The sequence below is a fragment of the Gambusia affinis genome, linkage group LG13 (assembly GCF_019740435.1).
Source record: "Gambusia affinis linkage group LG13, SWU_Gaff_1.0, whole genome shotgun sequence".
NCBI lineage: Eukaryota > Metazoa > Chordata > Actinopteri > Cyprinodontiformes > Poeciliidae > Gambusia > Gambusia affinis.
Genome location: NC_057880.1, coordinates 13468114 through 13495280, shown reverse-complemented (window position 1 = coordinate 13495280; position 27167 = coordinate 13468114). Strand labels below are relative to the sequence as shown.

At 36.6% G+C, this 27167-nt stretch overlaps 1 protein-coding gene across 2 annotated transcripts; it reads left to right on the top strand.

Moving 5' to 3' along the window:
* chst3a (carbohydrate (chondroitin 6) sulfotransferase 3a) lies at positions 1-7169 on the top strand. Of its 2 annotated transcripts, XM_044137444.1 has the most exons (4): positions 1-131; positions 2189-2346; positions 4092-4643; positions 5328-7169. In XM_044137444.1, exons 2-4 carry the CDS (start codon positions 2267-2269, stop codon positions 6022-6024), a joined length of 1329 nt encoding a protein of 442 aa, XP_043993379.1. In that variant the 5' UTR covers positions 1-131; positions 2189-2266; the 3' UTR covers positions 6025-7169. The 2 variants fall into 2 exon arrangements, with proteins under 2 accessions (XP_043993379.1, XP_043993380.1); XM_044137445.1 differs by lacking the exon at positions 1-131 and having other exon boundaries at positions 2162-2346.
* The last annotated feature ends 19998 nt before the right edge of the window (positions 7170-27167 follow it).

Below are 27167 nucleotides of genomic sequence, written 5' to 3'. Positions count from 1 at the left end.
CCGCGTCCCAGCACACATGCAATACAATGAGGCAGTGTGTCCGCCACGGAGAAGACAAAGCTGCAGGATGCGTCGAGGAGACGGGAATTTGTGCAGGACCAGGGACGTTTTAATCGACTGCACTGCTGAAGGTTTGTTAAACCCGCTACCTAAAAAAGAAAGAGAAAAAAAAGTCCCATGCGTTTTTTTTTTTTTTTTTTGCTTTTTGTTTTTTTTTTCTGACAGGAAATGAGTGAGAGAACTGGTCGAAAATAAAACACGAAGCGCGACAGCCTCGGACGCGGAGAGCTTAATAAGCATTAGTTCGCATATCAAGCGTTTCAGATGTTAAATATTGATAAAGCCTGCATAACTTTTACTTCTTCTATAGTAGTCATAAGTGGAATTTATACTCATCTTAATGTACTGAATATAGATCTAAGGATAAGGGAAAGCAGAAGGATATAGTATATAATTCTTAGAACAAACCAGTATTTGACATAGACTAAACTAGATTCAATTTTAAACTTTTCTCTTTTTTTCCCAGACAGAACAGTATAAAAGTAGTCAGTCATCAAGCCGTATTTACATAGCGGACGCCCCCTCCCCCTCGACGACTGCATGATATTGAACAACACAGACGCCACATTCACATGGTGGCTGTTGGTCAATATAGCAGTGCTATAACATCCAAAATGAATCAAGTGGTTTTAAATAAAATCACATTCTTTATTTCATGTATACCATTTGACAGTCACTCAAAGTCTTCAAAAACTCTTTGAACAGAAAGCTTTCAGAAATGATAATTGACAGCTTTCGGTAACCCCACAGATGCTTCTCCAGTGCTCTGAAGGCAGCCATTAATGTAATTTGTAGAGAGATAAGAAACAGTGATATGTGTTTCTGCTTGAAGAGATACTCAGATGTACTCCAGTGACTCATGTAGGAGTGTCTGCTCAAACGTTTCCCGGTTGTGGCTGTGGCTAACTTATTTACGATAATTGGGTGATATAGAGTTAAAGACCTATCAATTACTAAGAAACTACTGGAAAGTTGTGGATGTCTTATTAATTGTCTTGGCAGGACTAAGAGTGTATTTAGTTCTCAATGCATCAAACTGTCAATATGTTTTCATACTGCAATAAAAATGATTTACTACAAAGGTTGGACTACTTTTAGCTTCAGGGCATAATTTTTCTGGCAGTAGACACCATTTCTCAACTGTGGGAATATTATTCAAAAGAACTGGTTCTTCAAGATTTGAATGAAATCAACTACTTGCAAGATTGTTGAGACATGCCTTTATTACAGCCTGGGTTTAATATTTACTTAGAAAATGTTGGATGTTGGAGATAACTACCTAGACATTGTTGACCATTTTTTACAGAAAGGAAACATAACAGATCTGTATAGGTATTCATTGGAACGATACAATGGATTTAGAGCAAAACATGCCATTTTGCAGTTATTAAATTCAGCTTATGCTTAGTGCACCAAATTACAACAAATTTGATTTCTATGAACTTTGCAAGAAACATGTTTTTAATTAAATTCTATAAATACACAGTAAATCATATGTACACCAAAAAAAACAATTATATGATTGAAATATGGCACATTGCAGTACAAGGCAGTTTAAAAAGATTATAAAACCAATAGATCAAAAGTTATAAGCAAAGTTGCAAGCTTTTTCAAGGACTCTGACCAAACTAGACAAAAGTTCACAGACATAATTATTCAGCGAATTGTATCCATTATGGACAAAGAACAGAGAGGTCATAAAGTTAATAGTTGAAAAAGAAATCAGTTAATGGAATGTTCTGGAGATATAGTGAAATGTTAAAGAAGGAAGAGTCACAAAAATGTAAATGTTAATCATAACATAATCATAATTTCAAGCAAAAGTGTGGAAAATAAACATCTTCCTGAAAATCTGCTTCAGGTCTTTCCCTAGAGTTGATATCTAATAGACAGCAGAATAAATATGAGCATATCCTCTTATAGCGATAATAGTATGTCCCAAATGTTTGTCAGTTAATATAAATATAAACCATAAATGCTTGGATTTCGTAGTGCATTTACTGAATTTAAAAAAAAAGTATTTTTTTTTTGCATTTGATCTGTTAATTACTAATCAAAACAGATCAAGGGAATATAAGACAATTGTGATCTTTGTCCAATTAATGAGCATATCTTCAATATGTTGCAGCATGAATCTGTAGTCTCTACATACAACCAAAACAAGGACTAGACTCTCGAGCTCCAGTTCCAAAACCAGGACTCAAGAATGAGGACTAAGTATGCAGTCATCTTCATCTGCATTGTGGCCCTGGTCATCATCGAAAAAGAAAGCAATATCATATCAAGGTAAAAAAATATACATATATATCAACAACCTATTGCAAACTTTTTGCAATGTCATATTTTCAAGAAAAATTGTTGAGTCTACTAACATAAAAAATAAAATTCCACTTTGATTACTCCAAAAAGTCATTTTGGGTATTTACCTTCATTAGTAAAAGGCCCATTTCTCTGCCTTTATATCTTTTCTTTTTAACTTTTTGTAACCATCAACTATAGCTACTCTTGTTTCCACGTTATTGGACTGTTTTACATTGTCTTTAGGCAGTGAAAGCTTAAGTTTTCTACACAAATCTAAATGCATCAGGGTTTCTGTGAAATCTGCACATGATGCCATCAGTTAGAAGTGCCATGTCTGTGAGAATTTCATATCCTCCTCAAACCAACAAAAAAAAAAACTGTGACCAAAGCAGGAAACAGGTGTGCCTTATTTCTCAGTCGTTGGAACTGTGACAGTAAACCACATGTTTGAACACATCTTTTGGATATCTGAAAAATATAAATTTTGTCGGAATCTTATTACATCACAACCAGAATATTTGCACACAATGTACAGAAGTGTCAAATATGCAGATTTCAGTAAAGATTAAAATTATTTTCACCATTATTATAAATTAATGTAAACTAAAACACTGCAATGTTTATCCCTGTGATTCTATGAATGAGATCCTCCTTTATTTCATCACGTCAGCTACATTTTTTGGAAAATGAAACCATTATTGGTTATTTTTTGTAAAGCCTACCTGGTTTGATAACAGTACTGATTGCTATTTATCAGCTCTAATATTCCATGCTAGAAAAATTGTAACTTTTTTTTAATATAAAAGTTTGTACTTAGCTCTTAGAACTGAATTTACCCCCTTTTATAACTCCTGCTGGGTTGTGCAGCAATGTCTGCATACCAGCATACCACACTATCAGGGTCCAGTGACTGCTGAATATTACTTAACCCATTCACATCTGGCCTGGATGTAAAACTATGTTTTTACTGTTTTGTAATTCTTACTACACACTGCAGCATCACATGTTGAAAAAGCCATTTATCAGGGTTGCTACAGTCTTGAAAAGTCTGGATTTTTCAGGTTTGCTGTTGACCTGCCAGTAATGTTGTCAACACCCCATTGTTGAACTTTGTGTTTATTTACATGGTAGAGATGCAGAAATGAGGCTTTTACTAGCTCTTACAAATCTTAACTATTTTGACATCTCAGCTGTCAATTTGACTTTTGGCTGATTCCAAACGTCTTTTGCCTCTAACTTTAACTGAGTTTTACTAAATTCTAAAATGCATCAAGAAACATGTTGTTGGCTGATGCAATAAAAGATGGGGGTTCTTAATTTTGATGCATTTAATGAATTAGAAAAAAACACTTTTCAGTAATCGAACAAGTTATCACCAATGGAAGCTGATGAAGGGAAAATTGCTTAATCTTCATCTTTGGCTGATTGATGGGTGCAACTCCAAAGTAGCTGTTATCTGATGAGTCATATAAGAGTAAGGCATGTATTATTGAGACGACCACAACTATCATCATGGGACTAAACTGATAAGTGTGGCAGGGAGAGTATTTATCAGAAGCTAAAGGTCTTGGGGCATGAGTTACTTCTTACTTCTTTGCATTAGTTGTTGGTTTATCTGACTAAATTTCTATTAAAAATTTAATTACATGGACATTTGTAGTTGCATTGTGACAGATAATGTTTCATACATTTTAACATTTCATGCTCAATTATATATTTTTTTTTACCAGGGTCTCGGATAAGCTGATCCAAAGGCAGATACCACAACAAACTCCAAAGACTCCTCAGAATGACAACAATACAGCATCCAAAGATTATGTGGATGTTCTAAAAGTGCTGCTTGGCCAACAACCCGCTACAAAAAACAACCAAGCAAACCTCCTAGAAAAGAAAGAAGTGGATGAAACGGGCGAAATAAATGTAAAAGGAAGCAGCAGTGGTCGCAAGCATGTGTTGCTCATGGCTAGCACACGGACAGGATCATCGTTCGTGGGGGAGTTTTTCAATCAACAGGGAGAGACAATGTTTTATTTGTTTGAACCTCTGTGGCATGTTGAGCGCCTGTTGGCCACAGAAGCAGAGGTGAACAATTCAACGGCTTTGCCAGGAATCTATGGGGACATCCTTCAGGCGCTGTTCCTCTGTAATTTCTCTCCCCTTGAAAAGTTTATCTCTCCATCACCGCAGAACCACATCACCCCTAATCTTTTCCGCAGAGAGTCAAGTTTAGCTCTCTGTGAAGAACCTGTTTGTACTCCTGCACTCAAAGATGTTTTTGAGAGGTACTGTCCAAATACTACTAAACCAATTTTGAAGCTGCAGAATGGTAGAACAAGGGATCTGAAATGTCTTGTACTGTTAATGCCTCTTTTTAAACAGAATTTTACAAAGGTTCTAGTAATTATGTAGGTGCCCTGTTGCCTTGCAGCAAGGAGGTCCTGGGTTCGATTCCCGGCCCGGGGTCTTTCTGCATGGAGTTTGCATGTTCTCCCTGTGCATGCATGGGTTCTCCAGCTTCCTCCCACAGTCCAAAAACATGACTGTCAGTTTAATTGGTCTCTCTAAATTCTCCCTAGGTGTGAGTGTGTGTGCATGGTTGTTTGTCCTGTATGTCTCTGTGTTGCCCTGAGACAGACTGGCGACCTGTCCAGGATGTACCCCGCCTCTTGCCCAAAACTTTTGCTGGAGATAGGCACCAGCATCCCTCTTGACCCCACTAGGGACAAGGGTGTTAGAAAATGGATGGATGGATGGATGAATTTAGTAATTATATTTACTGTGTTTGTCCTTACAGTGCTTTACAAAAGCATAACTTTCCTTGAACTTATTCTTTCAAGGTGTTCTTAAACTAACAAACACTTTCGGTAAATTTAGTAAACTTATTTTTTATCATTTAAATTCCCTGTTAAAACTCAGAACCAACTCTCTGAAACACATTTGTCTGATGAAAGTATGTATTGTTTTAGGTATCACTGCAAGATTCGCCAGTGTGGACCACTGAACTTGACTCTTGCATCTGAGTCCTGCCTCTCCAAACAACACCATGCCATCAAGGCGGTCCGTGTGCGACAGCTGGACACACTGCAGCCCTTGGTGGAGGACCCCCACCTGAACGTCGCCGTTATCCAGCTGGTTCGAGATCCACGAGCCATCTTAGTTTCACGCATGGTGGCCTTTCCCTCAAAATACCAGACATGGAAAGCCTGGGCACAGGATGGACAGGTGCCTGAAGACGACGACGAGGTGAAGAGGCTAAAAGGAAACTGTGACCAAGTTAGGATATCTGCAGAATTGGGACTCAGCAAGCCCCAATGGCTAAAGGGGCGCTACATGTTGGTGCGTTATGAGGATATTGCTCGGTACCCGATGCAGAAGGCCGAGGAGATGTACAAGTTTACAGGGATACCTTTCAGCTCCCGAGCAAGGGAGTGGATCCTCAGGAACACACAGACTACAGAGGGAGCCAGTGGAATATATTCCACACAGAAGAACTCTTCAGAGCAGGCGGACAAATGGAGGACTAGCATTCCCTTTACGCTGGTTCAGGTTGTACAGAAGGTGTGCGGTCCTACTATGAAGCTGTTTGGGTACAGATTTGTGGATGATGAAAAGACACTGAGTAATAAGTCTGTCAGTTTGCTTGAGGATAAACAATTTTCATAATAAAGTGGAGTTTCTACAAAGACTGAGGCATGGAATGAGGTAGGGTGCATCCTGCACAGCCTGGCAGGTCATCGCAGGAAAACAGAGACAAACAATATCATTCACAGAAACACTCATACCTGAAAGGCAATTTTTGAGACCAAACAACTTAGCATGCATGGCTTTGTCCTCTGAGAGGAAACCAGGGAGAATCTGTGTATTCACAAGAAAAATATTCAAGCTACATGTAGAAAGACCCTGGTCAGGATTGAAGAAATGTCGCATAAAAAAAAAAATAGTACGTATAACAAATACATACATATAAACCAAAGCAACAAGCACCATGTTAACCATGTGCCTAACCTTACCAACAGATAGCCTCTCTTTAAAGGAAATACCTCATATGCACACTGCGATTCGAGTTTATCTAACTGGCATCTCAGTTTGATAAACTGGCACTTTCTGCCATTGTATTTTTTTAGTCAAATATCTGATAAGTCAGAATTTTTCAGTGATCACTGTATGAGATTTATGGTTTTAATTTAAGATTATAGCATTTTCAGAGATAAACTAAAGTGTGATATTAATATTAGAACAGCCTCTGCAGTACACTGTAAAAAAAGGAAAAAAAAATCTAATTTACAGTAAAATACTGATAACTGTGGCCGGGAATACCAATCTAAGTCAGTTAAGAGTATCAACTGCCAATAAAGGGCCCCAGTCTGAAATATCATTACTTTTGATAAAATCAGTGTAAATGACTGACAACTCCCCTTTCAAAGTGAATTAAAACAATCCATTGAATCCATTCTGTCTCACTTAACTCATGTACCATAAATTTTCTGGACACTACAGCAACCTGAACAAAGGGTTAAATGGGAAAATTGCTTCAATGTTTTGATATAGTTTTATCTAATAGCTTTTATCTTGTGTTATTAAAAATTTAATATAATTCAAACCATTGCTTCTGATGACAAGGTTTTTATGTTGAGATCCTTTCTGTAGTAATAAGATTATCTTAACATGATTCCTCTGTTTTTATTGTATGTCTTGAGGATAATTTTGCCCATTGCATAATTTTGTGCAGTTCCAATGAACTACGTTTTATTTGAAATTAAAAATACAAACTGATATGCTTCATAAACATGGCTCATACAGACAGTTACTGCAGCCAACACAACTTCTGTTTAATTGTTAATATAATTGTAAAATGTTTAACAAATTAATTTGCTGGACAGATTAATGTACAACAAAGTTTGCAGGCAATACAAAACAAACAAAAATATGTTTAAAAATGAACCCATGCAAACACATCTGCACATTTTGGTAGGGGTATAACTGACATTAAATTATATCAAGTTGTCTATCAGAGTTCAGTCTAGGGCTCCTATACTGATTATTGATATTTAGAATCAGATTGGGACATTCATCATATATTCACAAATATTTACTAATATTATAATTGAAACTGGACTAGACAGCTAAGGTCTCATTTTAACAGATGGAGTGTGTTTTAGTAGTTTAGAAATCTTACTCAGGTAAAGTGAAACAATAGTTTCTTGTGTCCATGAGGAGCATTCATACACTGTGTTCCTCGGTGTATGTCTATGATAATACTCAGAACTTTAAAAAAAGTGATTTTAAAGGGTTTTAAACTAATCTAGAAAACACTATATATGAAACATCACTTATCTCAGATGGCTTTTCCTCGCACCAGCCAAAGATTTCCTACCTCCTAGTGAATGAGAGGCTTTAAGTGAAGCTTCTTTTCTAATAACATGTTATTTCTGTCACCATGCTGCCTGAACAAGAGATTTAGCTGTTAAACTACAGTATGATACCCTACGACAGACTGGCGACCTGTCCAGGGTGAACCCCACCTCTCGCCTGGAACGTGGCTGGAGATTGGCACCAGCAACCCTCCTGACCCCATTAGCGACAAGGGTGAACAGAAAATGGATGGATGGATGGACTACATTATGAGCTCCTCGAGAAATTTTGTCTATGAAGTTTGGTTTGTATTTGCTGGTAAAATTAAGGTCATCATATTTTTCAAGGAAATTTAGAACCAACATTTATTCAACCTTCAGAAATATATGTGGTTTTTTTGCCGAATGCTATAAGTGTGCATGCCTCAAACCATATCTCTGTAAAACACAGGTGGTGTTGTATAAAGGTAACTACTGTGACTATGATTCAATGACATCTTTGTGTTCAGCTTGGCTGAGACCCCAGAATGCTGCCATGCTGCTTAAGGAAAGGAGTTTGCTGCAGAGATTCATATAGAGCAGATTATTTTCACCTAAAAAGAATCTAAAATCAATACTTAATATACCTGATTGCCAAGGACACACAAATACCTGACTTTAAAACTGTTAGTGTTTGGAGTTTCTTTTGGAATTAATATAATCAATAATGTATATATTTTTTCTGTAACAAGTCTCAGTTTGTATCTTCATTTCTGAAATCTAGAAGTAAGTATTTCAGGTTTCTTATGCTAACGGTTAAAATGATGTAATTCTTTTAAGAAATTTTAAAACTTAAGAACATACAAATATTATTTGTTTGATTTACCCAAATTCTAGCTTTTCACATTTTGCCTCAGGTTATGCACACAGGATTCATTTTAACTCTAACCTAATGCTAATCAGCCTCTCATGCAAAACCTGTTTTCCTCTGTTATCATCATGTTTTTTACATTTTCTACAAAATTTATCCCCAGTTTAATTGTAATTTTCTATACCTTGCCATATTTTTTGCTGAATGTTTGCTATAAGTAATTTTTTTTTCTTTTGTATATTTATTTGCATGATTACTAGAAGTGACAAGGATGGAGTATCATTTTCTAGGGTTGGTTTTCATTGCATGGTGCAAGCCTACTACTGCCTATACTGTTTTGCTGCCATATTTATTGTTTACAGGTGACCCTAGATGCATAGTAATAGATTACACCTAATTTATTAGAGCAGTATCACACAAACGTTATTCTGCTGAAATGATGATTAAATTCCTTTAGATGTGAACAGTTTGTACCAATGAATAAATATTTTGTCACACATGATGAGCTACAGCTTCAACAACAGAAAATTTTAAAATTATTTTATTATATATGATGCTTATTCATAAGACTGTTCATACCCCTTGAACATTTTCACAATTTGCCATGTAACAGCCACAAATTTGAAATTATTTTATAAGGGTTTGGAGTGATAGTAAAAATGTGTTGTGAAATCAGATTCAGTCCCCATTAAGGGATGTTTTCTTATAGCCTAACTTTACTACATAATTCCCCATAACTTTATCGCTGGCCTGTGTGCTGCTGTAAATATCTTGGAAAGACTACATATTTTTTCTCTATCTTAAAAGCTCCGTGTTTCTGTGAAAAAAATAATCTGAAGTTTGTTGTTACAGTATGACAAAATGGGGTGTGGAGGAAAAATCTGTATGGTGACAGATCAGGCTGAGACTCTGGCAAATGGCAAAGAGCAAAGCTTTATTCTGCTGAAATGATGGAAAATTCCTTTAGAAGCTGCACTGAGTTCTGATTTGGAGCTGCAAGCCCTCACAATATATAGAACTCATGTTATACAATGCAATTCCATACAATACAATACAATACAATTCCAGTTTCAGTTGAACAATATACAAGCCACTTAACCACACTGGAGGGTAAATTAACTCTTTGGATGATAAACATCTTCTTGTTCAAGTATGTGAGTTTCCAAAAATTAGGTTTACTAATGGAACAATTTTGCATAACAAGAACATTGTCAAAGCAGAATATCCAGAAGGTCCACCAATTTCTTAAAACTCTGAGCTGGTGGTTTTCTATAGAGAAACTTCTTAAGACTCAAGGCTTATTCCATCACACTATATCTATCTAAACTATCAGCCTGCTGCTATTGCTAAAGGGAGAGGTCAACAGAAAAGCTTATCTAACTGGTTCTGCAGCCTCATACTCTAACAGATTGAACAAAACTAATGTGGTTAAATAAGTAAAAGAATTAAATAAATTTATTAAAAGACATAATAAACAATTTTTACTTTACAGGGGTGTTCCTATTTATATTTACTTGGAAGTGGCTTAGCCACGTTATATTTTTATAACTATTTGCAAATCTATTTGCAGTCACATCAAATCTTGTTTTGACAATACTAAGTCTTAAAGACCAGAGAAAAGAAAAACTTACACATATTATAGCCCAATGTAGTATTTCATTACACTTTGAACGTCCTTAATGAACAGAACATCTTCTGACTTTGTGTCTTTATATGCACAGAGGATGAGGTATGCATTGATCAAATGAGGATGAATGTAGAATTGTTTAAATGCACCCTGTTGCCTGCGATTCCCATTTGGCAGTGTGTGAATTACGCTGAGACAGGGAACCCATTCAGCTCCACATTCCTCATCGTTAATGTCCCAGCTGCTGCGAAGCACTTTGGAGTTACGACAGCTGCTGGTCAAGGAGATCATTCTACTTAAGATGTTTCTGGATCAGCACAAGTAGTGTTTTTTTTTTCTTTTCATTATTATTTTTCGGCAATAGTTTCTTGTTCGGGAATCGATCAAGGGCATCTGCATTGATGACTAAATTGGTGATGGCCGCCATTGTGTGGTGGCCATCACAGTGGTTTTAAAACTTAAGTTCTTTGAAGATATTTATTGAAACTGCTCGTCGTAGTAAGTTGTGATAGTGATAAGTTTGTTTATTACAAATGGGAGCTGCCATTGTTTGATGCTACTCAAAAAGTGAGTTGAAATGTATGAGGTGAGAGGAAACATCTAATGTGAAGTTGTGAATAAACATTCAGAATCATGAGGGTATGGCAGGATGCCATTTATGCATGTCACCAAAACGGCTACCAGCAAAAAAGCTAATTTCACCCTTTAATTATGTATTTTAAATCTTGTAAAGGAAGAAAAATGTCTTAACTCCAGCTATAAAACTTTTTTTAGAATTCAAGTAAAGTGGGTTTTCCTTTTTTTGTGACTAAATATCTAATTTAAGAAAGTTGTTTATGGAGAATGATTGTCAATAGCAAAGAAGATATTCATACATTTATTTATTCAACTATTATGGCTATATTACATGTGATAGCCAGTGTACACATTGATTGATTGATTGATTGATAATGCATCCAAAAATTTTTATGTTTAAGTTGTTTTTGGGCCAGTAAAAAATGCTAAATTGAGAAAACAACAAATAATTACAAGCATAGCTCTTTTCTTTACAAGTGTTGCTGTTTCATAAGAAACTGCAGCTGTAGCTGCCCAGCCAAACAGAAACTGTTGGGATTCACTTCTGACATTAACACACAAAACAAAAAGGTTGAGATATAAGTTGGGGGATAACAGAAAACAATTTTTTGTCATAGTTGTGCAGAGAATAACTAAAACGTTTTAATACAAAAACAAAGAGATCCAAAAACAAAGATATCATTGAATTTGCTGCCATTTGTCAGTGTGTCAGGTTATATTATACTCCGGAGGTAAAGGGTTGTTTTCAATAGGGATTGACAGATGTATCAGCCTAATTTCAGTATCACTCAATATTTATTTTTTCTCTGCCACTGCCTGTGGTCAAATAGGATAAAATCAAAAGTGGTGGACAGCGGCAAATTAGTATTGGATGTGTCCTAAATGTGTCAGACTGATTTTATCATAAAACCTGTCCCCAGATTTCACATTACACAACACTAAGATCTTCATTTTTTCAAAAGATTTTAAACTGTTATGAAAAAGAAAGCAAACAAATTTTTATCAGGGCAACATAAGTCATTTGCTAAGTTGATCAGTTTAAGAGAACACTAAGACCAGTTTGAGAGAATCTTGTTTCATCTAATAAACATTTAAGCGAATCAAAACCATCACATTAATTCTTCAGTAATGTCATGTAAAATTTAGTCCTTAAAATTTTCTGGCATATTTTTGGGCCTTTTGGAAATATCAGATGATTCCAAGGATCTGATGGACAGATGCCACCAAATAACTAGAATTTCTTTGCATTGGGATATGAGGTGTTACTTTGTGTGATATTTAAGTATGCATCTGGTTGTCAGTCGGGTTATATTTGAGTGAAGCCTTATTTTTTTTTACTTTTGTGGCACTAATCAGTATGTGAAATTGAATCAATCACAGTTAATCACATATATTTCCACACAAGGCCAGGCAAGTTTGTTCAGCATTTTTGGTTCAATATATGTTTGCATTTTGTATTTTTTCAGGTTTTCTCTTGTCTGATGTAAAGATTGGTTTTATGATCTGAAAAAAAAGCAGTAGGAATCTATAAGGAGTAAATATGTTTCATATATAAGTAAATTTGTCCTCAGTCATCTCAGTATTTACAAAAAAAACAAAACACTTTCAGATGATTTTCATGCAATATTTCCAACATTTGGCTTTCTTCGCACTGAATGACAAATGTCATAGTGCTTCAGGCACTATGACATTTAGATGCACAATGTGCTTTTGAGCACACATGGATTCAATGATGCTGCTTGTGCTCCAGAAAGGAGAGGAAAGAGAGCTGAGAAAACAGGAAACCCACCCTCCCTTGTTCAGCTTCTGTGGCTTCAATTCATACTCCGCCTTTCATAAACGTCTTCTCTAAAACCCTTGTGCATGACCTGAACTGAGGCCAATTAAAAAAAAATGTTCCTAACAACAAAAAACAGAAATATTTCAGCGTGTTGCTATTTCAACAAGTTATTTATTTTCTTTTTTTTCCTGCCTTGTGCTCTTTGAGATGATGACAGTCACTTTCCAGTCACACCACCACGATGCTCTAGTTCAGCTTTCCAGTCCCCATTTAAAGACAAACACACACTCTTGGTACCTCTTTCATTGCACACTAAATTTCCTCTTAGTGGCTGCCTGTCAGAAGGTAAATAAATCCTGTGGATGGTGTGGAACACTGAGAGCCCTCATATGGCTCAGATGTTGCTCAATGAGTCCTTGTTTGTGCTCCTATAAGTTGTGTCAGTCGGCAAGTACAGCCAGGCTCCATATGATTTAACATGATTTAAATCTGAAACCATGAACTTTCATGGGTGTTCATAATGGTTTATAATGATCTTCAAAACACGTTTCTGATATTTGAAAGACAGAAAACAAAGCTGTTGCCACGATACAGTTATTTCAAGTGAGTCCTGTAGAGGGCAGCAGACGCTTAAATATCAATAAGATTAGTTGTTTTCTTCCATGTGCCTTTTTGTAAATACAACACTACATGTTTGCATGCAGCACAAAGCTCACGTGTAACTTGATTTGTCCTTGATGTATCCTGTGTCCTGTTATGTGGTCTAAAAACTCAAGATTAAGTTATGACCATTTACATCTTGTTTTCAAATGTTTGTCCACTATTATCAAGTGGACAAAAATTGGGAGAGGAGAGAGTGGTAAAGAGTGCTAATTTAAAACACATGGTGTCTTGCAAAAGTACTCAAAACACTTGAACTTTATGTTTTGCAACATTACAATCTCAAACGTTAGCGTATTTTCCTGGGATTTTATGAAAGAAAGCTGAATGAATTATTAGGAAACATTTTACATGATTTTAAATGAAAAAGCCAGCGCTCAGGTGGGAGAATCTGTTGACAGGAAAACTATTAGTCATGCTCTCCACAAGTCTGGCCTTGATGGCAGGGTGGTGAAAGAAAACGGATGTTGAAAGAAAGCTAAAAGACTTCAAGCATGTTGGGGAAACAGCAAAAGAAAAAAAAAAACTTGCTTTGGTCAGATGAGACCAAAGCTGAACATTTTGACCTAAATTTAGAATACAATGTTTGGTGCAAAATCAACACTGCAGATCACCCAAAAGCTATACCCAGTGTGAACATAATGGTTGAGTCATCATGGTGTGGGGATGCTTTTCTTCACCAGGAAGAGTGAATATTTTCAGAGATAACACAAATATATTTGAGTTAAATGCAGGTCAGTTCTGGAGAAAACCTGCTAGAAACTGCAAAAGACTGGACTAAAGATTGATCTTCCACCAGGACAACAACCCTTCACACACACCCAGAGTGACCATGGCATAGTGTGGATCAAAAGCATATTCATGCATTAAAATGTCCCAGTAACTACCAATTTTAAACTCAAACTAATAATTTCAGGCAAACTTGAAAATGTATGTTACCTTTCCATTCAATCTGATTGAACTTGAGCTCTTTTGCAAGGAATTATGGGGGAGGAAATGTACAGTCTCTTGATTTGCAAGAGATCCAAAGTGTTGCTTTCATACAGGCTAGAACTCAGAAATGACATCACTCAGTTTTGGATATCACTTTAATTTCATTTAAAAGCACCAGCCTCAATACACAAACATCTCTTTTTTTAAAATGACAGGTGGAGAACCCTTCAGGGGAAATTGTTCCAGACTCACCTGCACCATTGTTTCAGCTGCTCTTCCTGTGTGAGGAGCCCATGTTGTTTGAATACAATGGGGTCAGGAAAATCACAGCTCCCATCAGACAGACACTCCATCATTGTGACAGAGACGACTGGCAAGAAACACTATGAATGCTCACTGCCTAACAGTTCCTTTTGCAAAACAGACAAAAATGTATAGAACGTATTCAATACTAATATGTTGGTGGATATCCTGAGTTTCTGTACTCTGTATTTTAAATGTATTTCACACCTTAGCATCATAATTACACTTGCCATTGTAGTTGTCCAGAATATACGCACAACAAAACCTAAGTGGATTACAAAACACCATAACCATGTGTTTCATCCAATAGGGGAAATGCATTAAAGGTGTTGGAATGGTACATGTTTACAGAAGGGCATTTTAATGATTCTAATGTGTTTTTGTATGACTTCAAATATTTAAAAATGTTAAACTGTTCTCAGCTAATTTCAAATATAACTCATTTTGTTGCATTTTTGTTTGTTTGTGTCTTAACAAAAAACGACAAAGCTAAGCAATTATAACAATACAAAACAAACAACAACTTGAGTTGTCTTTTGCAACGATCTCATTGATTACTGATGTATAATGGTCTGTTTTAAGAACCACGCATGTGTTACAAACAAATACACATAATGATTATTTCTAAAATATTTTGAAGAATTAGCCAGGATATATAACCAATATGACTCAAACAACACAACCCTTTGGCTGCAGCGTCTTCTGCAGAGACAGACGTTTTGCAAATAATGTATCATATGGTTAGCTTTAATAGTCCTTCCATCCATTCCTAAATATGTCAAAAGTCATGTGCACAGTCAAGTTATTTTTGTTGACAACAACATATAACAGTGTTCAGTTAAATGTGTGCTTGATGTGAACGCCCCATCAGAGAGATGTCAGAGTTGTGGATTAAAGCTCACTCTGGGAATGTCAGCTTTGTCAGATAAAGCCGTCCTAATGCCGACACAATAATCTGTAAAGTTAACTGAGCTACACAGAACTCGACTGCTTAATTTAATCCATTTAGATTTTTTTTTCTCCAATATATAAATCTTGGGAATGCAATGAAAAAAAATATGGTACTTCTTTATCATTTTACCATGAGATTATTTCCAGTTTATTCTAATTAGTTTTATAAGAAGAAAATAAAATCTCTGTTGCTTTCAGTACACCACTGAATAATAAGTGGACTTCCATTTCAGCCCACATTATGTCCTTAAAGGCAGTCCTCACTGTTAGCTTATCCTGTGTTGTCTCTTCTGCTCCCCTTTGTTGATCAGTCTCACCGACCTCCTCTCAAGTTACATGAGCTATGATTAGCAATTTCAACCATTATGTATACTCCATGCATAATTCATGCTCTTTGTTCCTCTGACTAAAAGGACGTGGGCCAAAAAAGGAATCCCTGCTTGTTATGACAAACTTACCTAGGGGAGAGCTAAAATAATAGTAATGCATTGCCATGCGACCATTGAAGAGTTTTTTAATTTGAAAAAAGGAATGTTATTGGCTTGGATTGCCTCGCTATGATTCATGAAATGATGAACTGTGGAAGGTGTTGGGTCTTTAGCTCCTAAATATTCTTATGACCTGCAGGTTAAAAATGACTGTTCAGATGCAAGGCTATATTGGAGATGGTGTAACTCTAAGGTAACTTTTGAAATATAGACTTTGTTTGTAGGGACATTTAGAAAAATCCAAAATATGCAGAACCTTACCAAACATCAGGACCCTACTTTTATTCAAGCAAGAAACCCCAGAAATCTTCTTTGACTGCAGTATTTCAAAAATGTCTGTGCTTTCCTATTTGACTTAATATTCATGTCTTCACTCATTCTGAGTCACTGACCATGGGAATCGTTACATTTTAAAATCCCTCCATCCCAGTCCCTGTGTGGGTGTAAGTCTGATTTTCAAATGGCACACATGGACACACACACACACAGACTTGGTGAGGTTACAGGGTTGTGTCTGCTTTATGGTGTAGCCACCCTTTGATTCGCCGCTCAATGAAACTTGTGACTGTTTTAATTAAAGGGAAAGTACAGTGACAGCGTAGCATGCGGACATAAAGGGGTGCTAATGCTTTTCTTCCTGTCGACACAAGGTTGGCCTCTTTTTCTCAGCAAAACCATTCCCTCCAGTTCATTTTCTTTGCCCCCTTCCTTTTGTTTTTTTAAACATTTCATTGCTGAGGTCTGTCGCTAGAAACAGAAAAAAAAATTTTGGACCCAACTAGGTGAGATATCATTATGTCCTCAGTTCAAATGCATTCCCTGTGAAAATATGTGTTTTTAGGGTGTTAACTTCAGAGGCTTTTCTTAAAGACATCTAAATGAGACAAATGTTGTTAAACTGCTCATTGTGTCTCACTCAGGACGGCCCCTCAGTCAGTTACAGCGTCTCGCAAAAGTATTCAGTCCCCTGTAGGCCTGGGGGTGTTGACCTGCTGTGACCCTTTGTCCGAGTCTCTGGTCTTCTGCAGGGCAATCCTGGAAGGTTTTCTTCTTCTCATTCATTCTGACTAGCTGCTCTGTAGATGCTGAAGAAAAGCCTGCCCACAGCATAATTCTGCTACCACCACAGAGGTTATGGAGTGCTCACAGTGCTACTAGTTTTACATGTATTTGTCCATGTTCCTACAGCAATTCAATTTTGAGCTAATCTGACTCGATCGCCTTCTTCCTCATATTTACTGTCTTGAAACATAACAATTTTTTAAAAAATAAATATGGTTACTCATCAAGTGACTTTCGCATCTGAGCTGTGGCTTACAGTAGCTCCTCATTTGTAGCTCTGGGCTTGTTATGCTGTGTCTTTCTTTTATAGATCTTGACCATTGTGTCAGTTCAGGTGGACCATAATGTTTGACAGAATAAAGTGTGAAGAATATAAACATTACAAATAACTTTTCAAATTTTTTACTTATAAAACATTTTGACAGTCATAGGACATTTTAATTTCGCTTTACAAATATGTGCTGCTTTGCATTGCTCCCACAAAAAACTTAAATGACACACAATAAAGTTGAATGTTCTGTCGTGGCTAAATCTGGAAACATTCAAGGAGAGTGAATACTTTTGCAAGGCGCTGCATAGATTAAATCTTATTTTCTCATTATCGTCAGAGACTCGGAGGATGTTAAGGGGAAGTTTGGACATTCGTTTCTAAGTCGAATCAGACAGAATTGTACTCTTTGGTCAACGGTCTGCATCTAAAACAGCTGACAGCTGTCTCTGGGTTCCCATGTTAGTCACACAGGTACAGTTCTCTGTTGTCTCTGTCTTCTGACAGATGCTTCACATGAGGTTTGTGTATGGCGATGTGTGACAAGTCCTCTCTTCCTCTGGGGATCAATGTCTGTCCTGTTCTCTTGCCAATCTGATGTTTATCTGCTGATGATCAATCACACCGCTGACAGCACAAGGGTTAGTGTTACCATCCTTGCTGCCTCTGGCTGGCTGTCTGCAGGCTGAACACAGAGGACAGGTAAAAACTAATAAGAGTCAGAGTCTTAATTAAGCATGCTGCACTTTATGATCAATTATGTAAATATGATCCTTCTGTAAAAAAAAGCATTTCTTATTTTATTATTTGCTTTAAAGGATGGTTCTAAGAAAATATGTTTTTTGTTTATGATTCTATATTTTGAAGAGTTACAAAGTTTAAACTTTTTAAGCTATTTTTATTTATATAAACTTAATAAATTCAAAACAATGAAAGAAAAAAAAACAACATCTTAACTTCTGAATTGAAAAGGCAAAAAATAGAAGGGAAAAGGAACTTGATACTGTACACAGTTTTCTGTCTACCAGCCCAAACTAAAGCTTCTGAATGGCTTCTCCACACTTTAAATACATGATTGATGATCAGCCACTATACTACCAGCAAATGGGCCTGAGTTGGGATTTTTGCTCCTAATGCAGGTGTCAGTAATCCTTCTCAGCCTCTTCAGATGACGGCTTTAGCCCGAGGAAATGCTTGACCAGATTCTTCCCTTGCTGCATAGAAACGGTGTAATCTCTCAATTCTTGACACAGCAAATAAACACTGCACAGAAGGAGAGCCTCGCAACTTTATCTCTTCCTTCCTTCCACATTGTCCTGCTGACAAGTTCCAGAGGAAGAGAAAAGAGGAGACATATTTCTCAGGTCAGAAGCCCAAAGGGGCCGTGGCATGGGACTGAAGGTTAAGTGCATGTACTAATCCTCGCAAAAAAGGAACATAACACCATGCATATGACACTGCAAATACTTCTTCTTGACCTTCCATTTGGTTTCCTTCTCTGCCTCAAAGAAGGCAGAGAAGGCCTCGGCGTCTTATCCCATTACAAAATACGAGGAGACAAATCTGTCTGTGACATGTCACTCAAATTACTGTAGCCTCACACCTAATTGGAGGTTAATCTCTTTTAACCTGTCTCATAAATTATTTCTTGATACAACTGAAAATCCAGCAGAATCACCCAGTCTTCATGTCAACAAGGAAGAACACAGTTTGTTCAGAAAAGGACCATACAGTCTCCTCCAAGAGATAATCTGCAGATTTGTCTGACTTGGCTTTATGAAAACAGCAGCTAGCTGCACCATAATCTGTTCTGCCTTTCAAATATATTTATCAATGGTAAGGTAAGATGAATAATATGATAATTATAAAACGTTATATCAAGTTCTTTCTGCATTGGGTAATTCAAATAAAATTAACCTTACCACGTTTGTTTATTATTACATCTAATTTTCTGCACTAAATGATGCTACTGTGAAACGGCATAAAAAGTTGACAGTGTTTGTTTTTTCTGGACTTGGGTCACATACATTTTTTAACTAAACCGGGTTGAGTCCAGTTCACCGGTGAGGAGCCACGTCCGGTACAACATTTCCTGCCTGGCTTCAACAAATACACAAACTTATCTTGGTATTCTAAGATTGTTTAATTGTTAAAAATTAAAGGGACACAGTGTGTTTCTGATCAAGCTTTATTTCAGTCATTATTTTGTGCAAGTTTCAATTACTTTGTTTATACATCTAGATAGTTTTAAATTGAATTTGAAGGAAACCATGAAACAATAAACATAAAACAAGAAAAAAAATTAAAAAAATCCTCTGTCATTTATTTTATTCCTGTTCCAGCTTTGGTAAGATAATATGACAAAATAAATACACATAAACAAAGAAACAATAAATAAATATATTAATACAATATGAAATAATAAAAGGAGAATAATCTAGAAATATTTTTTAAATATTTAACCCCCAACCCCCAAAAAAAGAAAAATTATTGTTCTTATCTACTGGCAGATCATTTAATCTTTTTTTTTTTTTTTTAGATGGAATTTGGTATTTAAAACACAGAACAGGTGTTCTATGAAAATGGCCTCTCCATACTTTAAATACACAATAGGACCAAAATGGCTGATAAGTGTGTGAACTGAAATTCAGATGGTAGATTACCTAAAACAAACCAAAGAACAAGCAAACCAAATCTCCAAAAGAAGGAATGAACTGATGATGAATCTACCATTCAGGTTGAGTTTTCTCCTCTTTCTCCAAAGAAATTATTTTTGTCTTTTGCCCCTAAGGGGCAGCAGAGGCCTGCTTTAAGAGCTGCTACGTACTCCATGAGCAATGAGAGTCAATTGAGAACCCATCATTTCATGATCAACAATCACTTAGAAAGGATCAAAGAGTATAACATAATAATAATAATATTAATAATAACAATAATAATAATAATAAATGGTTTATTCTGAGCTTTTTTGATCTTTGTAAAATTTTCTTATGAAAGTCCAACATGTGAACATGGACAGCTTTCAATCAGCGAACTAGTCTTCTTTCTTTCAGCAAACGAGTTGATAGAGATTCTGGGTGGGCTTCACGGTGAAAGTGGAGGCCCATCAGTTTGACTTTATAAAGCGAAATCTTTTATTTTTGTAGTTTGAATTTTTCAACAATAGGAAAAGATTTAACAAGGAAGAGCCGTGACGTTGATGATGAGTGAGAAATGTTACTGGTTTTAGTTCTGTGACTCAGGAAATTGGAACCTGCAGAAGATTAATAAAGAGAAGAGATCTGTGGAGCTACGCCGGAGAGCCAGCGCTAGATGAAAGTGGGAACGCTCTCCCACAGCTGTCAGCAGTTTTTAATGTGAACTTTGTTATTCATCGGCAGAGCTGTTGACCAAATTTCCATAGTTAGATGACTTCATGTTTCCCAACTGTCACGTGTGTGTGGCATCAAAGCCCAGAATTGGGTTTTCCGTCTTTGTATATTTGTAACTGAATTCTTTAATCATGTTATGTATCAATCATCTTGCATTAAAAATGCTTTCTTTTTTTAGTAAACTGTAACTTGAGACTCCTGGAGTCTAAATTGACTTCAAGAGCAAGTGCAAAGTTGTTCACTGAACCTGTTTAACACGACTAAAAGTGTTTGAATCTGGAATACAGGTGAGGTTTCATGTAGAATACAGTCATCTTTAGCCTTTACACAACACTGTAATTGAATCAAGCCATGATCTTTCCTCCCCGTAGTTATTTTAAGACATGAATGACACAACAAAAATTGAAATGCACTACCCTCCCTCCTTTTCCATTTCAACAAAAGGTCAGAAATTCAATCACCACCACTACTATTGCTATAATAATGTATGTATGGGGAACACGAGCACAGTTACTGACCACCAAATTTTTTTTGCTGCCTGTGGTCATTTTGTCCTGCCTAAGAACAGAGGCGTTTCTCACTGGAGTTATTCATTAATCCCAGTAGCCTGCGAATACAGCACCAACACACTCTTTCATACTCAGCTCTGTCGCGTTTGTTTTAAAATCCAAATTGGTGGGAATAAAGGATCATTTTACATTTGTTGCATTTACTTTGGAATTACATTGCGAAATATTTTGAAACCACACAACTTGTTTTTAGAAACACTTCTTCATTTCACATTGTATTTTCTTTTTAAAAATATTTTCTTATTTTGTTCAGCATTAGATCTTGATGCTGAACAAGATTCATTGGTTGATTTGAAATAATGTAAGTTGAACACTAGGACAATAAAGAGTGGCTGAACAATGGGGAAGAGGGAAAGTTATGTCCCCTGCAAAAATTTGGCCAAACAGTCTGGTATGCATAAGATTAAAAAATAATAATAATAATAATAATTTCATTGAGTAGTCAAAACGATTCAATAAATTGCATAATAATCGTAATTTATTCTTCTGTAAGATTTTTGTTGTTTTATATTTCACCATTTTTAAATGCCCATCCCTTGTATTTAATAAAATTCATAACATTGACTTTCAGTTTTGTTGTACCACCCCTAAGATTATCACAGGCACCCATCAGGTCTCCCCTTTGGAAAGTTCCTCTGGAGCTGCATGTGGTCATAAATTGAGGTGATAATTCAGAAATGAGTAAGATAAGGCCGTAAAGGAGTGTCATGACACCGGGGCAAACGAGAACAAGTGAGGAAATGCAGAGTGATAGAAAAAAAGCAAAGGATGAAAGACAAAGGGGAATTCGGCAGAAACGAGCAGGCTCATTAATGCACCGACACAGCTTTCATTAGCTCCCAAGAACAAGGTAAACAAATATAAACCAGAAAGAATAAGATGCAACTGAAATAATTGACAAAACACAATCAAGAGATTAGAGAAACTAACTGAGCTTCAGTGGCAATAACTCATTCTCAGTCTGAGAGGTTTTTTATTAAGCTAAGCTGCAGTGAAGGCACACAAATTGCACGTGTTTTGTTGCTTTGTATTTCATTGCCAGGTTGAAACTGTGTGTGACAATAAGAAACTAGTTTTAAAATTCCTCTTCAATAAAATGTAAAAACGGAAAGAAAATATTACGTTTTAGAGCATCAGTAATCCAAATATCAGGAATGTGCTTTGGATATATCCTGTAAAATGACTCTCTTTCTATTTGTATGGTAATAAAAAAAAATCTGCCCTGACATTATATCACAAACGTCTTTTGGAAAGATCCTTTCCACCTTTTTTTTTTTTTTTTTTTTTGCAAAGAAGAGACAAATGCTCCCTATTGTGTTTTTTTATTTCCCAGTATGCTTGCTGTTTCTTCCATCAGGCATTTTAAAACCCTTGCATCTATTACCTTTCACCGGGTAAATACCTAACGCTGGAAACATTTGTCAACGTATGCAGCTGGCTGAACAGAATAGATTATTAGAAACAGAGGGGAAAAAACACACTGCCTCTCCAAACAGTGCAGAGCTTTCCATGCAAAGTCAGATTCTTCACCTCAGACATAAGGAAGCAGCAAAAATAGCAGCTCTGGCAGTTTGCACATCCACCGACACAGTGAAGTAGTCCTTTTTATTCCTAGAGAGCGACTGGAAAGACAAATTAATAATGTACTGTATTCAAACAACACACAGTAATTACACATCTTGAACACTGAGCCAAGAGCGAGCAGATTTGATTTGCTGGTCAGAGGTTATGCTGGGTCTGTGTGCTAAAGGTGCAAATGATGAGCTGTTGCGTGAGGAATTTATGTGGTTTGTACTGTGGTGTTTACATCAAGCCTCATTAGAGATTTATCGCTGACGCAATGCAGCTCATTCACTCTGAAAGCTGGGGCCAACACAATGGAAAGCCATGAGCGTGAAAACACTTATTGTGAATTACTGAAGGAAAATACGGAAATACAATCAACCTAATGGCAAACAGGCAAAAAAGGAAGCTTCACATTCCAAAACGAGATGTCTAATTTGGCCTTTTTATGATGTATCTTACAGTTTAAATGAAATTTGCTTGATTGTGTTAAAAAGTAGTTTAGGAGTTGGATACGTGTATTTGATGTGCTTACATTTTGTCTAAATTGACAAAAAAAAACAAAAAAACAAACAAAAAAAAAGATTTTCGCTGCAGAAATAAAGCAAAACAGTTGGTGGGTTAGTCTGCATTAAACATTTTGAACTATCTAAAATATGCGCAATAAAGCAGCCTCTGGCAATAGTCCGCTGCGGTGGCAGAGGCAAAATGAGATTTGCTATAGTAAAGGAACACATAGTGGCCCCCTGTTATAGGTCCTGTGGCCAGCGCTGTGCAAACAGCAGAAAGTTGCGGCGTGTGAAGGGTAATGGGACATCCAACGCCAGGGGACAGCAGGCAGCAGAGTCACACACCGCAGCCGAAAGAAAGATGAAGTAATCTCAGGAAACAAGTAGACACACTCCACTTCGAATTTTGCCCCAAACAAGATTAAAGTGACATTATTCTATGAGAGTGTGGCAAGAGTATTAATCTTACACATTGAGGCAGAGGCTGAACAAACAAAAGCAGCCTGCAACAGTATGAGAGTACATTCTTTATTTTGTCAGCATGTGGTTAGATTTAGAAGTAGCCATGAGAACCTTATCATCTCCTTTTGCATTACGCTGAGAGGACCACTGCCCCCGTTTTAGTGATTTCATGGCACATCTGATGAGTAGCCTGCACACTTTACTAGAATGATGCATTTTTATTGTACAGGAAAAAGTCGGCTGTCAATGCGGAAGGGTGGTTTGCAAGTTGCTTGCAAGCATATATTAAAGGACATAAAAAAGCTAAAATTGTTCAGAAACCAATAACAGACACTGCACAAACTTTTACATAAACATAGCATGTGTTATGCCATATATACTACAAAATAGAGTCATTTTAATTGAATTACATTTCTTTATTGAGTGGGAAAAATACCCCAAATTCAGATTTTTTTATTTATTTTATTTTTTACAAATCTATTAGTAGCACACTTATTGATATTCCAAACAATTGCTCTAACCTAAGCGTAAATGAAAGATGTTTGGAAACTATCTTTCACTCTTAAAACTTGTTGAGTGACAGAAATAGTGATCTTTCTTTGTTTTTCTTCAAAATAGTAAAGACAAGAGAACATACCGTTCAAGTAATGTAGATGCATGTCCATCGGCATAAGTCTGGCAATGACTACCGGAAAATGAAGGCTTGTCTGAACCTGCTCACATTTTCACCCAAAGTAATGATTAGAAAGGTTAAACCAACCAGTGACATGTACAGCTGGGAAAGGACCCAAGTCACTCTTGCCCTAGTGAGGGAAAAGTAAAAACAAAAGATACAATAACAGACAGAATGTGAGCTTTTACATAAATGTGGAAAGTTTTATTCTATAAGTGCAAATATTGTCACACTCATCATCTTTGCTTGAGCTGGACAGTTTCTACCTAAAAGGTGCCTGTCTTTTCTGTCCTCTCCAGAAAATGAAATAGGCCTATGTTTCTGATTCTACTGGTATCCCAGCAACACAGGAAGTCATGGATTACCAATCAAATGTTGACAGTGGCCCACCTACAAAGATTAAACATGTACTTATTGTGAATTTGTCAAAAAATAGTTACATTTGACCACTGGATTCTCTCCCCTCCAACCTCTAAAATGAATAAATATTAAATTAAACCATTAGTGTGAGACTGAAATTAAAGATTTATTTATTTTTTTTTACTCATCTTTACCAGGGGGTCGCAATAATTAAACATGGATACCTGTCACAAAACCTCCAAAAGCACAGAAACTTTGTACCAAGCTAAAGAAGATCCCCACCCATACCATTTAGGAATTCATTGGGTTCAAATCTACCAAATGAGTGTTGCATTGAGGTTTTGTTTGCAACCTGTTGCATAAATAAGTCAGTCTTTAAACCCTACTGAGTAAGACAGAGCTTTAATGAGTGGGGTTTAAGCCCCTCCGCCCCTCTACTCTTCCACTCTCAGCTTGGTCTCCTAATGAGCCATCATCATGCAAAACTGCCAGCTTGATACACATTAATTGGATTTTCACTTTTTTCACCAATTAATTGACCAGCATTGTCATGTTGGCCAGCCTCCGAGGGCTCCTAAGAAAACGGGGCAGCTTCCCCTTTTCACTCTCACCGACTCTAATAGCCACCAACTTGAGAGGAGAAACATTTTTCTTTTCTTTTCTTCTTTACAACCGAGATCAGCTATCTCATTAAAGGCTTATGGCATTTGTTGGAGCCCCTTCCCTTTGTGGAGAGAAACTGTTTGTGTGCTGCTCAGCTGAAGCCTTTTACAGTTTGTTAACCTGCCTCTGCCAGTGCCAGGAACCCTGGGGGGAAAAGCCTGATGTGCAGTGAGTGACTTAGATTCCTTGTGCCCTAGAGGACAGACCACAGGGTTAGGGAGTGCAATCCCACGCCACCTTGTTCAACAACCACCAAAACAAGAAATGAATGCAGCCATGGCATTTCACAATGGTTATTTGATATGTTGACACATCAGTGGTGTTTCGAATTCTGCCAGGGGGATTTTTTTTTTTTTTCACATGAATCCTTGCAGTTCAAATCCACTTGAGGAATGTGCGATGGGACAAATATCTGAGTCTCTGAGTGCCGGGATTAATCCTGGATAGAGGATCAAAAAAACTGGACAAACTAATGTGACCTCCGGTTATTCAATAACTGAATACTGACATTTGAAGGGCTGATTCTAGTTATGTTTTCTTAACTTGTGTTCTCTCTGGAACCGCTTAAATATTAACATTTAAATCTATCTAAGGTTGAGTCTGTGTTGATGACAGAAATACCAGTGACATATCTCCATTTTGCCAGTAATGCATAAAATCTGAGTAAAACCTTTGCTAATGATTGCAGTCATAACAAATGGCATGTTATGTAATTTGGCCATTTATACATGTAGTCTCTCTATAGATATGTATGTGTACCATTACTGAATCATTTTGACAATACATACATACAGTCTAACCGTGACTGTAAAGATTGCATTCTCCACTTGCCGCAAAACGAGAGTTAAAAATGGAAAATCATGTATTTACGTACAATAGATTAACAATAAAACATATCTGAAAACATTTATATGGCATCATATTGCGAAACACTCAAAATAATCTATTCACTTTATTGAAAAAGAACGAAAAAAACCCCATCAGGTTGGGTGTTCTTTTTTCCTGAACCACAACCTGGAAGAAACTTTTTGCATCAGTAGCTTTTAGAGAACAATGGCTACTATTGATCCAACATTTCATTTTGACAATCATTTAATGTAATGGGTGTCTAAATGGGTGCAGTGTGATAGTGAAGAAATGTATTTCAACTTTCTACAAAAACAACCACTACCATGGCTCAATGACGTCCATGAAAATCAACTCTGTCAGTTGCTCTTTGTAAAAGGGTTGTAATGTAAAAGTAATAATCTGGTCATCTGAAAACAGACCTTTTCCTTCAGTCAATAACCCTTCAGTCAGGGAAGGCTGAAGGTTAGAGGTCAAACATTTACAAAACCTGTTATTGGATAATCAAGGGCAATAGCCTTAATTAATCGATGGAGTGTTCAGGAGGAGGAGTTGTTTTCACCATATAATTTGTTGGTCTCCATGACCATGAAGGATTCCATTATTTATGTAAAAGTGTCCATTATGTCACTAGGAGGAGAAAAAATAGGCGTTTTTTTTTTTTTTTTTTTTTTTTTTAATGCCATCAACGTTTAATCAAGCAGAACTTCATTAATCCCCATAATTAATTGCGCAGACTTTGCTATGTTCCTTTTGCTACCTTTACTTTCTGGTCGGACGGACATGTTTCACTATTATTGTTGTCCCATCCCTCCAAGGGTTGTGAGTTAATCTGCATGACCCAGCACCTGTCACATACTAATAAACACAGGACTAATTGACTTTGTTGCCCCACTTATCAGCTACCTTCCAGCAACCATGGAGATTTTTGTTTGTTTACA

Coding starts and splice junctions, on each gene's coding strand:
- chst3a (XM_044137444.1), top strand. CDS start 2,267: ATGAGGACTAAGTATGCAGTCATCTTCATCTGCATTGTGGCCCTGGTC. Junction 2,347..4,091: donor GAAAGCAATATCATATCAAG/GTAAAAAAATAT, acceptor TTTTTTTACCAG/GGTCTCGGATAAGCTGATCC. Junction 4,644..5,327: donor CTCAAAGATGTTTTTGAGAG/GTACTGTCCAAA, acceptor GTATTGTTTTAG/GTATCACTGCAAGATTCGCC.